This window comes from Elephantulus edwardii, unplaced genomic scaffold (genome assembly GCF_000299155.1).
Source record: "Elephantulus edwardii isolate Elephantulus edwardi_28Jun2011 unplaced genomic scaffold, EleEdw1.0 scaffold00489, whole genome shotgun sequence".
In the NCBI taxonomy this organism is placed as follows: Eukaryota; Metazoa; Chordata; class Mammalia; order Macroscelidea; family Macroscelididae; genus Elephantulus; species Elephantulus edwardii.
In genome coordinates, this window is record NW_006400239.1 from 34,112 (window position 1) to 50,611 (window position 16,500).

General features: G+C 38.3%; 1 protein-coding gene across 1 annotated transcript in view; it reads left to right on the forward strand.

The window, feature by feature from the left end:
• WDR52 (WD repeat domain 52) overlaps positions 1-16,500 on the forward strand; it is a 156,827-nt gene that overhangs the window by 16,920 nt on the left and 123,407 nt on the right. The window contains exons 4-7 of the mRNA XM_006902990.1: positions 2,517-2,679; positions 7,652-7,754; positions 8,470-8,686; positions 13,049-13,163. Coding sequence (XP_006903052.1) covers positions 2,517-2,679; positions 7,652-7,754; positions 8,470-8,686; positions 13,049-13,163 — 598 coding nt within the window. The remainder of the gene's footprint in view (positions 1-2,516; positions 2,680-7,651; positions 7,755-8,469; positions 8,687-13,048; positions 13,164-16,500) is intronic.

Sequence of the window (16,500 nt, forward strand, 5' to 3'; positions counted from 1 at the left end):
GAGCAGGGTTTAGAGCTGTTGTGCATAGGGTCGCTATGAGTCGAAAACGACTCGATGGCACATAACAACAACCACAATTAATAGTTTAACTATTAAGTAATGTTTTTGTTATGTATAACATAAAGAACCATATGCCATCCAGTGGACTCCAACTTAGTGACTCTATATGAGTCAGAATAGAAGTATGCTCTGTAATGTTTTCAGTAGCTGGCTTCCCAATAGTAGGTCACCAATCCTTTCTTTCCAGCCACCTCTGGATAGACTCAACCCGTCAGCCAGTTAGTTAACAGCAGCCAGTTAACAGCTTTCAAGGTTATGTGTAGTTGTTTATAATTTGTATATACTTTAAAATTCATATTGCATTGTCTTAATCTTTTTCAATTTATGTATTGTTAGTGGAAGTTGCATTTGACTTCTTTTTTTCTGAAGATTTTGAATTACTTACAAACAGATGGAATCCTCTAAAATCAGAACAAGGGCCCAATATTTCACCCATGTTCTTTCAGCTTTTGAGTCCCAACAGCAAATTCCTGTGTAAGAATTTCTGCTTCACATGCACTGCTACTTAATAGAGTTCTTTTGGAAATGCAATTTTGTTGGCAAATTCATTTAATGATTGTATTTATATGCTGGATTATGTTAATATTTCACTTACAGGTGGTAATAACATATATTTAGAATGTTTTATACCACAAATCTCTTAACATCTATTTTTGAATAGTAAAGTTTCTACAGGGAGTTCTGGTGGCCTAGTGGCAATAAGCTGTGCTGCAATCCCCAAGGAACATGGTTCAAGGCCACCAGCTGCTCCGGTGTAGAAGGATGGACAATCTCCTCTGATGCAATTAACTGCCTCTGAAAATACACCAGAGACTCAGCTATTGGTTGATTCCAACTCAATGGCACAACAACAACAACAAAGTTTCTATAGCACAAATGCACACGCATATATTTACTTACGTATAATGTCTATGTATGCTCTAACAAGCTCAGAAAGGAAATGTTAGACTACTCCTTGCATATGTACTTAACTGTGTATTTATATTTTACATGTTGTTGTTATATGCTGTCAAGTCAGAGCTGACTCCTAGCTGACCCTCTGGTGGGTTTTCAGAGGCTAGAGATGAGAATCAGAGATACAGGGAGAGATATCCTGTTTTTCTTATGTGGAGAAGCTGGTGGTTTGGGAATGGCAGTTTAAGGCCTTACCATTAAGCCACCAGAATTCTCTGTATTTTACATATATACAACCACCCTCTCAACACCAGATCCATTGCCTTTGAGTTGATTCCGACTCATAGTTGACAGTCCATCACTTTCCACAGCTCTAAATCTTTTGTGAGAGACTGTCTAGATTTCTCCCTTGAGTCACCAGTGAATTTGAACTGCACACCAGAACTCCTTATATGTGTGTGCCTATGTGCACTTATCCAGACACATCCATATATATTTACACACACACACACACACACACACACACACAATTATATATGTATGCTTGTATATTACAACTACTTTTAAGTTTAATTTTAATATAATCCTATATATGAATGGGACAAGGATGGAAAATCTCCTCCTGTTTGATTAACTGCCTCTTGCAAACCTGCTGGAGTGTCAGCTATGGGTCGGTTCTGACTCTGTGGTACCCAACAATAACATATAAGTGTGGTGTATTACTATATGGAGTACATATATACATACACTGTATATTAATTATTCTTCATTACATAATGTACACCATGTATCAGGCAGCTCTGGTGGAGTAACCCACAGGGAGTTGAACTGCCAACGTACAGGTCAGGTGTCTCAGCTGGTTTTAAAGACGGAGATTCTCCTCCTGGTTGGTTTACAGCCTTGGAAGTTCAGCTGTGTGTCTGTCCTACTCAACAGCAATGAATTTGAGTTACATAGATATCCAATTTCAAATATATTAATTTATTATCATAATCATCAATGGTATGCTGGAATTGTAAACATTCTGACTTTCAACATGAAAGAAGAGGCCTATATGATATGTTCCATTTAAAAAAAATATACTGCATGGTTCTTCTTGTCACACGCTATGAATATAAAGGTGGTAATAACAGGGACTCTTCCCACATCTTAGCACATGATTTAGGTGTAATGGGATAGAGAAAGGAAAAATGTAAGTGACAGCTTTAGTTAGCATAATACACAGATAGAAATTTATCATTTTTTATTGCAAATTATTGTGCTTTCAGATTTTCCCCTATGGAAATGTAAAAAATTAATTAGAGAAAGAAAATTGTCACATGACTTTAAAGTAAAATTGTACTTAAAATACATTATGAAAACTTCCAGCTTTCAAGATGTAAAATTCAATTATTTCAACTCCTGAAAATCTAAACAGCATGATGTTTTCCACGTTTATCCATGCTGTAGCTTGCATCACTACTTTCTTTCCCTGTACAAACTTAAAATGTATCCTTATTTCATTACCTTCCCTAATCTTAAAGTGGTTACTTCATTTCTTTTCCTTAATGACTTTTCTTTAGTCATTCCTTTGGTTATGATTGCAGAAGGCGGGCCAACCTACAACTTCTGGACAGTTGTACACTGATGTACATTGCTGGAAACCAGCTGATCCTTCTGGATTTGAAAACCAAGGAACAGATCTACGTGCGAAGTACCAGTGGTGGTGGAATTGGTGCCATTGGGGTATAAAAGCATTTAGTAACTTGGAGGGTGAGGGGGGAAATCTGTCTGTTGATGGATATTTTTTTTTCTCTATTGACTAGTTTGTAGCGTCTGTAGCCTTTGCAGAATTGTGGAATCACATGAGATGTGTGTCAATTTTTGTTCTAATCATCCATAATTTATTATCATCTATGTGTAATTTAGAAATGACCCACATTTATTATGATTAGCTTTTAGGTTATCAGTAAAGCATTGTAAACATGTGGTGCTCTCTGCTGCCAGCCAAGACTCATCAGAGTCAGCAGTGAAACCACATTTCGTGGCCTCTTCTGAGTCCAGCTTGAATTTCTGGTAGTTCCCTGTTAATTTACTGTTCTAGTCATTTGTTAGTAATCGTCAGAAAAATATTACTCACGTCTGATAATAATACTGTTTGATAATTTCTAGTCTGGAGGAGGGTCACCTTTTCTTGGAACAGTAATATGTATCTCTTCCAGTCAGTTGGCCAAGTTACGGTTTTCCAAGTTTCTTGGCATAGACTAACTAGTGAGCCCCTGTAGGGCAGAATGTGTTTGCTCAAATACCACAATTGGTATTTCATCACTTCTCATGACCTTAATTTTAGCCAGTGCTTTCAAAGCAGTTTGATCTTCTTTTCTGCCCTTGGTTCTTATTATATGCTGCTACTTGAAATGTTTCAGAGTTGACAAACTCTTTTTGTTACAATGATTCTGTGTGTTCTTTTTATCTTTTTTTGGATGCTTCCTGTATAGTTCAAGATTCTGCCCATAGAGTCTCCTAGAAACCCTCTTAATCACCTGATAGGAAATTGCTGCTTGAACACGAACTCTATGAATCTATATCCTGTTTAATTCAGCAAAGATGTTTCATATAATACTTATGTTGTTATTAGATGCCATTCTTCAGTGTTACAACTTGAATTTGTTCAGGTTCTTGAATCTGAAGCTTGTATTTGTTCTTCAGTCCTTTGAGCTTGACAAGAAATGCTGAACATGTTTCACTCCTTTAGTTTAACTCTAGGTCTTTGCACTTTTTTTGTCTTCTTCAGTTGCCCTTGGAAATCCTTTATTCAACTCTCTTACTTCATCATTTCTTCCCTTTCGTTTTAACTTCTCAATGTTGAAGAACAAGTTTCAAAGTCTCTTCTGAAATCCATTTTGGTATTTTCTTTCCTGTTGTAACAACCTTTTGATCTTTCCATGGATGATTTCCTTTATGCCATCCAACAGCTTGCTAGTCTTAGTTTGTTAGTGTTTGGTGCCTCAACTCTATCTTTGAGCTTTTTTCCCCCCAAGTGGGATAGACTTAAGACTATGTTTTCGTTTTAGTTGATTTGTTTTAATTTTCTTCAATTTCAATTAGAACTTGCATGTGAGTAATTTATGCTCTGTTCTGCAATCACCCATTGGTGTGTTTTTTTTTTTAAATTGTATTGTTTTACGTGTACCGTCAAATCAGATCTGACTGGTACAGGAGGAGATTGCCCCCTCCTTCTCCAGCAGAGCATCTGGTGGATTTGAACCATGTACCTCTGGAATTTCAGTGCAGCGTCTTGCCACTAGGCCACCAGAGCTCCTTCATTGGTGTTGTTTTGATGACTGGTAGTGAACTTCTCCACAGATGTTGTCAGTCTGATTCTTGTGTATTCTGTCAGGTGAGCTCCATGTGTATAGCTGGGATTTATGTTGTTTTTATTTTTAAAGGTATTTGCAATGTTTAAATCACTGGTCATACAAAATTGATGATAGAATAATAGACATGGGTCTCTGGCCCCATTTATGTCACAAGCCCATATTTTCCAAACTACAATCCTCCTCCTTTTCCAAGGTTTGCATCCCTGTCACTAGGTGTTATTACAGTTTGATTATATGTTCAGTCAATTTCAGACTACAGAAGCTTGAAGAAACTCTCAATTTCTTCATGCTTCATGTTAGTGATGGGTGTGTTTAGTTGAATAGTAGCTGCATTAACAAGTCTTCCTTGTATTTATGTGAATAATAGCCTATTACTGATAGCTTTGCACTTTAGGATGGATCTTGAAGTATTCTTTTTTAATGATGAATGTGACATCATCCCTCTTCAATTTGTCATTCCCAGCATAGTAGATCATTTGATGTTTTTAATTAAAACTGGATAATACTAGTTTATCTCAGCTCACTAATATAATTAATGTCCATCTTTATGTGTTCCCTTTAATTTTATTTGACCAAAATTCTCCATGTGAAAACATACTGAATCAATTGCTTAACATCTTAAAAGTGTACCCTTATTAAACTCTTTCCTCTTGCTTCTTTATGAGCTTTCCTTCAAAGCCAAGCTTCTGTTGTCTCTTCCCATCAACTCAATTGGAATGGTACTTTTAGTTGTCAAATATAAAGAATGCCGATCTAAGGCTATCTTGCTTGCCCTCTCTATGCCAGTTTGCACTGTTACTGATAGTTTTCCTTGGTGTGTTTTTCTCTCTCTCTCTCTCTCTCTCTCTCTCTGTGTGTGTGTGTGTGTGTGTGTGTGTGTGTGTGTGTATATATATATATATATAATCTCAAATGGAGGTGTCAATAGATCTTTTCTCTTTAGTAACTAACAGCCTAACTGTTGAGGCCTGAGGAATGCCTCTTGATATCTTTGGCATTTTGTGAGAGTCATCTGTTCTGATTAGATTGTATGAGAGGAGTTAGCAAAAAGAGGATAATTTGGACATACAGTTCTGGTTCAAGCAGCAGGATCAATAATCTATATTATGCTATGTAATATTTTTTAGTTTTATATAAACTATACTGGGAGGGATTTAAGTGAAGAGGAGTTGATGATCTCTGTGAATCCAAAGAGTTTGAAATTAATCTAGAGAGACAATAACCACATTACAAGTACATGATAATGTATAAGCTGTGTGCCAAGATCCATGAGCCCAAGGTGGACATCTTAGGCCTTGTGGAGAGGAACAGTCAGAGTAACATCTTGGATATCATGAGTCCTGATATACAGACCACCTTCAGAGTATCATTTTATTATTTGTTGTTGTTGTTATTGTTAAGTGCTGTAGAGTTGCCTGTGACTCATAGTAACCCTATGCACAATAGCTGTAAACTCTGTCCTGTCCTGAGCCAGGCTCATTATCTCTGACACACCTACCCTTATTACCCTAGTCACTGTGTCAATCCATTTCATCCAGTGTCTTCCTCGCCTGTGCTTACCCTCCACGCTTCCAAACATGATGTCCTTCTCCAAGGACTGGTCCCTCCTGGCAACATGCCCAAAGTATATGAAATGGAGATTCAAATTCTTTGCCTCCAAGGAGCAACTTGATTTCATCCTCTCCAGGACAAACCTGTTTGTTCTCTTAGGGCTAGTAATAATTTGTGAATTTCTATGTTCTTATAAAACAATTTGGTTTGAAAGCAGTAGAGTCTTGATGTTATCAACTGTGTGAATCTAACCTTCCTCCTCCAGGTTCTGAGTAGTTTTGTGAGCATAGGGCCTCTCCTCCACGTGTTTGGCTCTTCCAGTGCCTGGATAATCCTGGGGGACTTTGCTGTGTTGTCTGTGTCACCTCATCTCTTTTAAAGCAGTGACCTTGTTGTGACTGACAAAAATACTTTTTTCAAAACTGTAACATATGCTTTGAGTATATATCCTATCCTACAGAAAAGAGCAATTAGTTTATGTTAAGTATAAACAAAATTATTTAACTAGTTTCAGATCTCTATTGAAAGTCAACTAAAACACCCAACACAGCTTCCAATCTGAAAGGTCAAGAACTATTTCACTAACTGCGAACAAGACTAACCAGTCTCCTGGAGAGTGAAGATTTGCCTGACTCCCTACTCAAGTATCTGTGAATACCTCCGATCCTCAGCAGTGTTGTGTTATGTGCTGTTGAGTCGCTTGTGACCCATAGCAAATCTATATACAGCATCTCTGAACTCTGTCCTTTCCCTGAAGTTGGGACATGGGACTTGGGAGGATTCCTAAATGTAAGACAGACAACAGCATGAGAGACCAGTAGCAGTGCATGGTGCAAGAAAAACAGAAGTGACTTGTGGACTAAGCTATCATATCAAGAGGTGGCTGGAGAAGGGAGGGCTTGACCAGCTAGGCAGGAGTGCAAGGAAGGGTGATGTAGCAGTGAAGGGAAGAGACAAGACATACGCGCTTGGGTGGGGGGTGGGGGGGGCACAGTGAATGTGTAGGTTATATCTGTAAGGGAAGTGTCTTTCATTTGCTCAGTAAAACGTTTGTCTTTCCTCAGCAATATCCATCTAGAAATTGAGATCTAGACAGATAGGGACAAAATCCACATCCCCTTACCATTTTGGGATCAACTATTCTAGTTTGCCTCCTGACTCTGGCACCTGACTTGAAGCCTATCTCTAAAATTTACATGACCTTTGGCAATTTACTTAACCTCTCGATGCCTCAGTTAAGATTAGAATGATGGTGGTATCAGAGCTCACCAAGCTGATGTAAAATTTAAGAGAATTAATAGAAAATTTAGATCATTGGCATATTGTAAGGTCTCAATAAATGTTAGCTCTTCTTAATATTATTATTATCTCACCTAGTGTTCATCATTCTATAAAAAAAATGAACCTTCTTTCAAGCTGAAGTGATGGAAATTTAGTTGAATGAAATAATAATCAATGTGCCAGGAGGAAACCAACCCATCATGTTGTTAGGGGCTAGTGAGCTTAGTAATACCCATAGCAACTGTATGGGCAACAGACCTGAATCCTATTTTATCTTGTGTCAACCTTCTCAGTATGAAAAATAAGAAAAAAGAACTAAATTATTTTGAGTAGAGGCTTCCTTCCAGTGGAAGCCAGTAAAGATTTACAGCCCTGGGTACTCTACAGTACAGCTCTACTCTACCCTTTAATATCCTTCTGAATTGGAATGACTCAGTGACTCTGAGTTTGAGTTTTGACTTATATGGAAAATCTTAACATTTTAGTATTATTTTATTTTTAAATAGGTTCACCCCTATAAAACTCACTTCACAGTAGCTGAAAAAGGAAATTCTCCAAATATCATCATATATGAATATCCTTCTCTACAACCATACAGAGTCCTTCGAGGTGAGTGCTGTAGAATCCAGGCCATGGTCTTTGCAATTATGTGCTATGCATCAAAAAGTGGGCAATGACTAGAGGTGATAGAAAAAGAATTGATGCCTTTGAACTGCTAGGAGAACAAATAGGTTCATCTTGGAGAGGGTGAAACCAGACTGATCCTTGGAGGCAAGGATTCTGAAGCTCCGTCTGACATGCTCTGGGCACGTTGCAAGGAGGGACCAGTTCTTGGAGAGATATCATGCTTGAGAGGGTGGAGGGACAGCACAAGAGAGGAAGACCTTTTATGAGATGGGTTGACTCAGTGACTAGGGTAACCAGGGTAGACAATAAGGTTGGCTCAGGATAGATCAGGGTTTAGAGCTGTTATACATAGTGTTGCTATGAGTCGCAGGGGACTTGATGGCACATAACAACAACTACATGTTCAAAGTTAACAAAATTCTGAAAATATAACTCTATTGTATCAGCCATGGTTCTTCAAAGAAACCAAACCAGTAGAGATATCTCTCAATAAGAAGTTCCTCCTTTTCCTTCCTTCCTTCCTTCCTTCCTTCCTTCCTTCCTTCCTTCCTTCCTTCCTTCCTTCCTTCCTTCCTTCCTTCCTTCCTCCCTTCCTCCCTCATTTTTTCCCTGTCTATTTTTATGGGGGTTTTGGATACATTTTTGACAAAAAATGAAACAGTCCCCCTGTTCACTAGACTCACATTCATCCTTCCAGATGGCTGTGACTTGGGATATGCCTATGTCGACTTCAACTATGATGGCACCTTGCTGGCATCTGTTGGTAGCAGCCCTGACTACACATTCACCATCTGGAATTGGAAAGAAGAACAGCCCATGCTGAGGACAAAAGCTTTTACCCAGGATGTTTTTAAAGTAACTTTCAACCCTGAAGATGATGAGCAGCTTACTACTGCAGGGGCAGGACACATCAAGTAGGTTGGGCGACCAGTGCAGGTGCCCGCAGAAATCATCAGAGTATTTTCTAGTGAAACAAAAAGCTGCAGGCATTTTGGCCTTTGCTGTTAACATTAGGGTAATTTCTAAAGGTGTTTTTTGGGGGTTTTTTTTCCAACTTTTTAAAAAACTAATAGGGTAGTTTCTAAGGACAAGATCAGGGCACCTTAATATAGCCTCAGAGAAGAGTGCTGACCAACCACTTAGGCTTTTGACTTCTTTGTATTGGCTTGTTGGTACTTTTCCACTAGTAATTTAAGTCCAGTTAGATGAGGTAGATTTTTTTTCTCCCCTCAACAAGGTCTTCATTGTTTGGGTTGTTTATTTGTTAAGAATTAATAAGAAAAAAGAAAATAAAAAGAAAGGGAAAAATAGAATTAATAAGAAAATGCTAGTAATATTAGATATTTATTGATTGGGGTTTTAAAATTTTTTTATTTAAATCTTATACTGGTTTACTTACAAAGTTTGTATACATTGTTTTTCACACTGGATTTTTCCCATTTCTTTACTCTCCCCATCCATCAGATTGTGAGATCCTATGATTAACACCCAACTCCCACCATCCATCCTCTGCTCTCTGCTCCTTCTCTTCCCTCTCTTTGGATGTCATACTCATTCTGCAATAACAGTCTTATACAATACTTGCCTTTATGGTACTGAGTTAGTTCACTTAGCATAATGCTCTCCAATCCGTCTCAAGTTAGGTAGCAATTTACAAAATCATTGCTTCTGCATGCTGTGTAATATACCATCATATAAGTGTCCCATAATTTCTCAGTCCATTCAATTGTGGTTTGACATCTAGGCTGTTTCCATGTTCTTGCAATGGTGCATAACGCTGCTATGAACATTAGTGTTCAAGTCTCTGCTTGTGTCTCAGTTCTCATTCTCTCTCATTCTCTGAAGCAGGGTCATACGGAGTTTCTATGTTTAGCATTCTGAGGAAGTGCCCAAACCATCTTTTAGAGTAGTTGTGCCATTTTACAATCCCATCAACAGTGTTTCTATCTCACCACATCTTCTCCAACATTTATTACTTGCTGTCCTATTAAATTTTGCCACTGCTACTGGAGTGAGATTGTGATTTTGATTTGCATCTCTCTTATTGCCAGTGATTTAGAGCATTTCTTCATGTGCCTGTTGGCCATCAGAATATCTTACTCTGTGAAGTATTTCCATGTCTTTTGGTGATTTTGTAATTGTATTATCAGTCTTTTACTTGTGGAGGCCCTGTAGGATTCTGTAAACTTTTGATACCAGACCCTTGTCTGAAATGGTATTGCCAAATGTTTTTTTTCTCAGTCAGTAGGTTTTCTTTACACTCTGTTGGAAAATGTTTTGATGTATACAAGGATTTAATCTTTAGAAGGTCTCATTCATCAATTTTATCCTCTCCAGATTGTGCATTTCTAGTTGTATTTGACAGTCTCTTTATACCAGAGACTAGGCCATCTAAGCTTAATACCATTTTGTCTCTGATGAACTTTATGCTTTTCCCCTTAGTCCTACCTAGGTCTCTGATCCATCTTGAGTTGATTTTTGTGTATGGTGTGACATGTAGATCCTGTTTCAGCTTTCTGCACATAGCAGTCTAGTTTTGTCAGTACCATTTGTTGAAGAAATTATCATTTCCCATATTATAGGTTTTATTTCTTTGTTGAATATCAGTTGACCATATTTCTGGGTTCTCAATTCTGTTCCATTGGTCTGTGTGCCTGTCGTTGTATCAGTACCATGCTGTTTTGGTTACTACCGCTGTTGTAGTAGTTTTTGAGGTCAGAGAGTGCTATGCGTCCCACCTCATTTTTGTTTTTCAGAAGTGCTTTGTTTATGTGGGGTATTTCCTCTCCAAATAAATTTGACAATTTCCCTTTCAGTCTTCTTAAAAAATGAATTTTGTATCTCTGTTGGGATTGCATTGAACAGGTAAATTGCTTTTGGTCGAATCTTCATTTTCACAATATTGAGTCTTCCTATCCTTGAACAGGGAGCACTTTTCCATCTATTTAGGTCTTTTATTATATCTTATAGGAATGTTCTATAGTTTTCCTTGTATGGGGCTTTTGTATCCCTAGTTAGGTTTACTCCCAAGTATCTCAATTTGTGGTTGGCTATTGTAAATAGTATTGTTTTCTTGGTTTCCTTCTCTGAGGTCTCCTTGTTACTGTAGAGGAACCCCACTGATTTTTGGATATGGATCTTATACTCTGCCACTCTACTATATTGGTCTACTAGCTCTAATAGTTTTTTGTTGTTGTTGTTCAGTCCTTGGGGTTTTCTGTGCACACCATCACATCATCTGCATATAACAATAGTTTAACTGTCTCTTTGCTGATCTGGGTGCCTTTTATTTCCTTCTCTTGTCGTATTGGCCTAGCAAGCACTTCCAATACAATATTGAATAGAAATGGTGAGAATGGGCATCCTTGTCTGGTCCCTGTTCACAGGAAAAAGGCTTTTAGTCTTTTTTCATTGAGAATGATATTGGCTCTTGGTTTTGCATGTATACTTTTTGCTATATTGAGGAAATTCCTTTCTGTTCCTATTTTGCAGGGTGTCTTTATCAGGAAGGAGTTTTGGATTTTGTCAAATGCCTTTTCTTCATCAATTGCTAAGGTCATATGGTTCTTGTTATTTGTTTTGTTAATGCGGTAAATTAAGTTGTTTTTGTTATGTTGAGCCATCTTTGAATACATGTTATGAATCCTACTTCATCATGATGAATTATTTTTTTGATGTCCATTTTGAATTCCATTGGCTATGATTTTGTTAAGGATTTTTACATGTATTTTCATGAGAAATTAGTTTGTAGTTTTCTTACCTGGTAATATCTTTGCCTGGTTTTGGTATTAGGGTTATGCTTGCTTCATAGAGTGACTCTGGGAGTTTTCCTTCTTTTTTTATTTTTTAAAATACTTTAAGTAGGATTGGTGATAGATGTTCTCTGAATGTTTGGTAGGATTCAGCTGTGAGGTCATCTGGTTCAGGACTTGAATTATGGGGAAGTCTTTTTTTATAACCTGTTCAGTTTCTTCTTTTGTGATAGGTCTGTTCAAGTGTTTTACATCTTGTCCATGTCAGTCTGGATAGGGCATGAGTTTCAAGGAATTTGTCCATTTCCTCTAGTTTTTTAAATTTATCAGAGTGTAGCTTTTCATAGTATTCCGTTATTATAGATTTAATTTCATCTTGTTCTGTTGTGATGTCAGCTCTATCATTTCTTAATTATTTGTATCTCCTCTCCTCCCCCTTTTGTTAAGTTTGCCAGCAGTTTGTCAATTTTGTGGACCCTTTTAAAAAACTAGCTCCTGGTCTTATTGATAGTTTCAATTGTTTTTCTGTTCTTATTTAAATCTTAATGTCTGTTTCTGAACAGGGAGTTAAGGAGCCCTGATGGTGAGGTGGTGAAGTGCTTGGCTTCTAAATGAAATATTAGGAGCTTAAATCCACCAGCTATACTGCAACTGAAAAACCTGGCAGTATGCTTCCATAAAGACGTACAGCCTTACATTACGTGTGGGATAGCTCAGTTTTGTGCATTAGTGGCATTATGAGTTGGAATCTACTCCATGGCAATGGCTTTGATTTTGTTAACAGAGAATAAGGGTCTCTAGTGGTGCAGTGAGTCATGGTTATGTGCTTAGCTGCCAACAGAATGATTGCTTGTTCAAATCCAGCTGCTCCATGGAATAACGATGTGGCAAACTGCTTCCATAAAGAGTACAATTTGGGGAACCTTATGGAGCAGTTCTACTCTGTCCTCTCAATAAAAACCTTATAGCCTTTGCATTGGAACTTGTAGCTACTCCTCTAGTGGGTGTTTGGAGACCATAAGTCACACAAAAAGAGATTGTCCATCTCTCTTCTTCAGAGAGGCTAGTGGATTTGAACCACCAACAAAAGATGCCAGCTCTGGGTTAGCAGTGCACCTTCCTACAGATCACACCACTGGAACTTCCTTCTGTCCTCTAGTGATTCCACAAGTTGGCCGTAGCAGCCATAGGTCTTAAGTCTAAATGTTGTTATGTACCATGGAGTCGGAACCAACCCATAGCTATCCCTCCAGAGGGTTTTCAGAGGTACTTAATAGCATGGGAGGAGATTGCCCATCCTTCTCCCATGGAGCAGCTGGTGGGTTTAAACTGCGTTCTTTCAGTATTGCAGCTTGGCTTCTTTGCCACTAGGTTACCAGTGTTCTCTAAGTTTAAAAACTTAGTATTAATTAAATATGTGAATAAAATAATAAATGACAAATATGTAAGTGCTTGTTTCATAGTTAAACAAAACTTAGCAAACTTTCTTTGAGACAGAGTTGTCTATTTCTCATTGGTTTGTAGGTTCTGGGAGATGGCTTTTACATTCACTGGTCTTAAGCTGCAGGGGTACCTGGGTCGATTTGGCAAAACAAATACTTCTGATATAGAAGGCTACATGGAGCTCCCTGATGGAAAGGTGAGTGAGCTGTCCCCCACCCTATACATAGACAGATACACATTGTTGTTGTTGGGTGCCGCAATATGGACTATGAATCACAGAGACCCTATGAACAAAGCATCTGAACCTTACCATCTTAATCTTGTGCCATCCTAAACATCTCTGATTTACTTAAGCCCATTGCGTCGGTCATTGTGTCAATCTATTTTGCTGAAGGTTTTCCTTTCTTTAGCTGACCTTTTCCTTTCCAAGCATGATGTCCTTTTCCAAGAACTGACCTCTGCTAACAGTATGCCCAAAATATGTAAATATAAGCTTCACCATTCTGCCTCCAAGGAGCACCCTGGCTGCACTCTCTCCAAGATATAGTTGTTCTTTTGGCAGCCTAGGGGACATTCAGTGCTCTTCTCCAACACCACACCTCAAAGAAATGCATTCTTCTGTTATCCTTACCCATTGTTCAACTTTCAGATGCATAACAAGTAATTGAAAAGACCATGTCTTGAATCAGATGCACCACCCTAGTCTTTAAAGTGGCACCATTGCTCCTTAACACCTTAGAGAGATCCTTGACAGCAGTTTTACCCAATGCATTATGCAAATATTTTTATATTTAAACAAATTTTTTCTTTTATACTGGTTTACTTACAAAGTACGTACACATTGTTTTTCACACCAGATCTATTTCATTTCCTTTACTCACTCTTCCCTCCACCCATCAAAGTGTGTCACCCTACGATTAACCCCTTTGCCCATCCTCACTCCTCTGCTCCCACCCCTTGGATCCTCATACACATTCTACAATAATAGTTTTATACAGTATTTGTCCTTACGGGACTTAGTTTACTTAGCATAATGCTCTCCAGTCCTTCTTAAGTTAGGTAGTATTTTATAAAATCATTGTAACATGCAAATATTTTCCCCCACATTTTTTATTAAGTTTGCCATCCCCCATCATATATACATTGTACAGTAAGTCTTTTGTTTTCTTGACCACTGGTCGCATGAGTTTTGGTTGTGAATCCAAGCAAGACTAAATAATTGATAACTTCAGTCTTTTCTCCATCTGTCATGATGTTACCTGTTGGTTCAATGATGAGGACATTGGTCTTTTTGGGTTTGAGACATAATCCATATTAAAGGCTGTAGTGTTTGATCTTTCTCAGCAAATGTTTAAGTCTTCTTCACTTTTGACAAGTAAATTGTTTTGTCTGCATACTACAGGTTGGGTTTTTAGTTTGTTTTAACTTTCATATCTGTCTCTTCCTTTTAATTGTTTTTTTAAAAAAATTTGTTGTTGCACAATTTTTTTTTGCATACTCACCGCCATCCCGCCCTGAACTACTTACATCCCTTGTTCAGATTGTTGTCATACATAGAATGGCTAATCATATATTCCTTTTGGACATTTTCCCCCTCATCTGTTCTAATGCATTGTTCACTATCTGTCCACTCTTTCCCCTCTCACTCCCCACCCTCCCCATATCTGTCCTATTTTATAGCAGCAGTGTTGTGTAGTATTTGTCTTTTTGTGACTGAGATATTTCACTCAGCATAGTGTCCTCCAGGCTCTGCCATGTTGTGTAATGTTTTACGAGTTCATTGTTTTTCAGTACTGTATAATATAGTTCACTGTTTGAATGTACCATAGTTTTCTGTTAGTTTGTTGATGGGTTCTTGGGTTACGTCCATCTCTTTGCTATTGTGAATAATGTAGCAATAAACATGGGTGTGCATCTGAGTCATGGCTCAGAGTTCTTTAGGGTATATTCCCATTAGTGGAATTGCTAGGTCAAATAGTATTTCTTTTTCTAACTTTTTCAGAAAGTGCCAGATCGTCTTCCATAGTGGCTATTCCATTTTACATTCCCACCAACAGTGAATAAGAGTTCCAGTCTCTCTACAACGTCACCAGCATTTGCTGTTTGTGCCCCGATGATCTTTGCTATTGTTGCTGTGGATAATGTAGGTTGTTGATGAGTCTTCTGCTGATCCTAATGCCATATTCTTCTCATTAAGCCCATCCTCTCAAATGATTTGCTGAACATATAGGTTGAATAGGTATGGAGAAAGGATAAAGCCCTGACTCACTCCTTTCTTGATTTTAAGTCATGCAGTGTTTTCTTGCTCTGTTCGGACAACAGCTTCTTGGTCTAAGTTTTGTATAAGCCCAGTTAATTAAGTGTTCTGGTGTGGTGTTTGCCTAAAAGTTGGATTTTTTTTGCCATTACAATTAGCTGCTTCCAGCTGCCTCTACTGAAAACACATGGTCTTGCATGCAAATCATCGACATCTGTGGACTAAGATAAGAGAAAGACTTGAGGCAATTAAGAAATGGGGTGGCAAGACTTGAGGAAGACTGGAGCAGACCCTGCTGAGGAGACCCTAGAGATAATGTTAGAAAGACTGTGGCATTGCTGTAGAGCAACTGTAACAAGGGGTAAGCAGAGGAGCCCTGAGAAAAAGGCCACAGTTAAAGGTGTATGCTTTTCTTGCTGTATGCTTGAAGGGAAAGCTGGCTTAATAACTTGCTGGATGCTTGTTTGCTTGGAGGCAAACCTTGTTGGATGCTTTGGGTTTGACTGCTGAACTGAAACCAGAGACTGGACTAATTGAGGAATTGTGCCCACGAACTGTTGGACTAAAACCTGGACTTGTGTTGTGAGACATTCTTTGCCTCCTCCACTCTCCACCTTCCTTCTCCAGTTAACCCCATTGCTGGTTCCATAACTGTGATTCAGCAACAAATAAATAAACCTCTTGCTGCTGTTGTTGCTCTAGAGGCACCATGGGGCTGGGCTACAGGCCTTTGTCTGCTTTCTGCCCTGGGGCAGTGAGGGGCTGTGTTAATCAAACTCCCTCTGGCCCTTTCAAATCTGAGAGCTGGACAATTAAAAAGGATGACAGAAGAAACCTTTAACCTGTGATATTGGAGAAGAGTATTGAACATCCCATCGATATCCAGGAGAGCAAATGGATAGGTTACGGGCTGAAAAGAGTAATTTTAAATGGGAGATCCGCAGAAGGAAGTATTCAGAGGTAGAAATAAATATTCCATATGTGATTTGTAAACTCTGTGTACAGAGTTGCTTCCCAGTCCTGCTCTGTCCTCACAGTCTGCTGTGTTCAAACCCATTGCTGTAGTTTCTGTGTCAGTTCATATCACATTTACATCTTTTACATTGACCCTCTGCTTAACCAAACATGAAAATGTCCTTCACTTGCTAATAGCTTATTCAACCCACATTATTAAGGTAGATTCTACTTTGAGTAGACAGCTCCTCCTTAGTCATATTTAAATGGCTTCCATATATCTATATCTGTATCTGTATCTATCTCTATCATCTCTATCTCT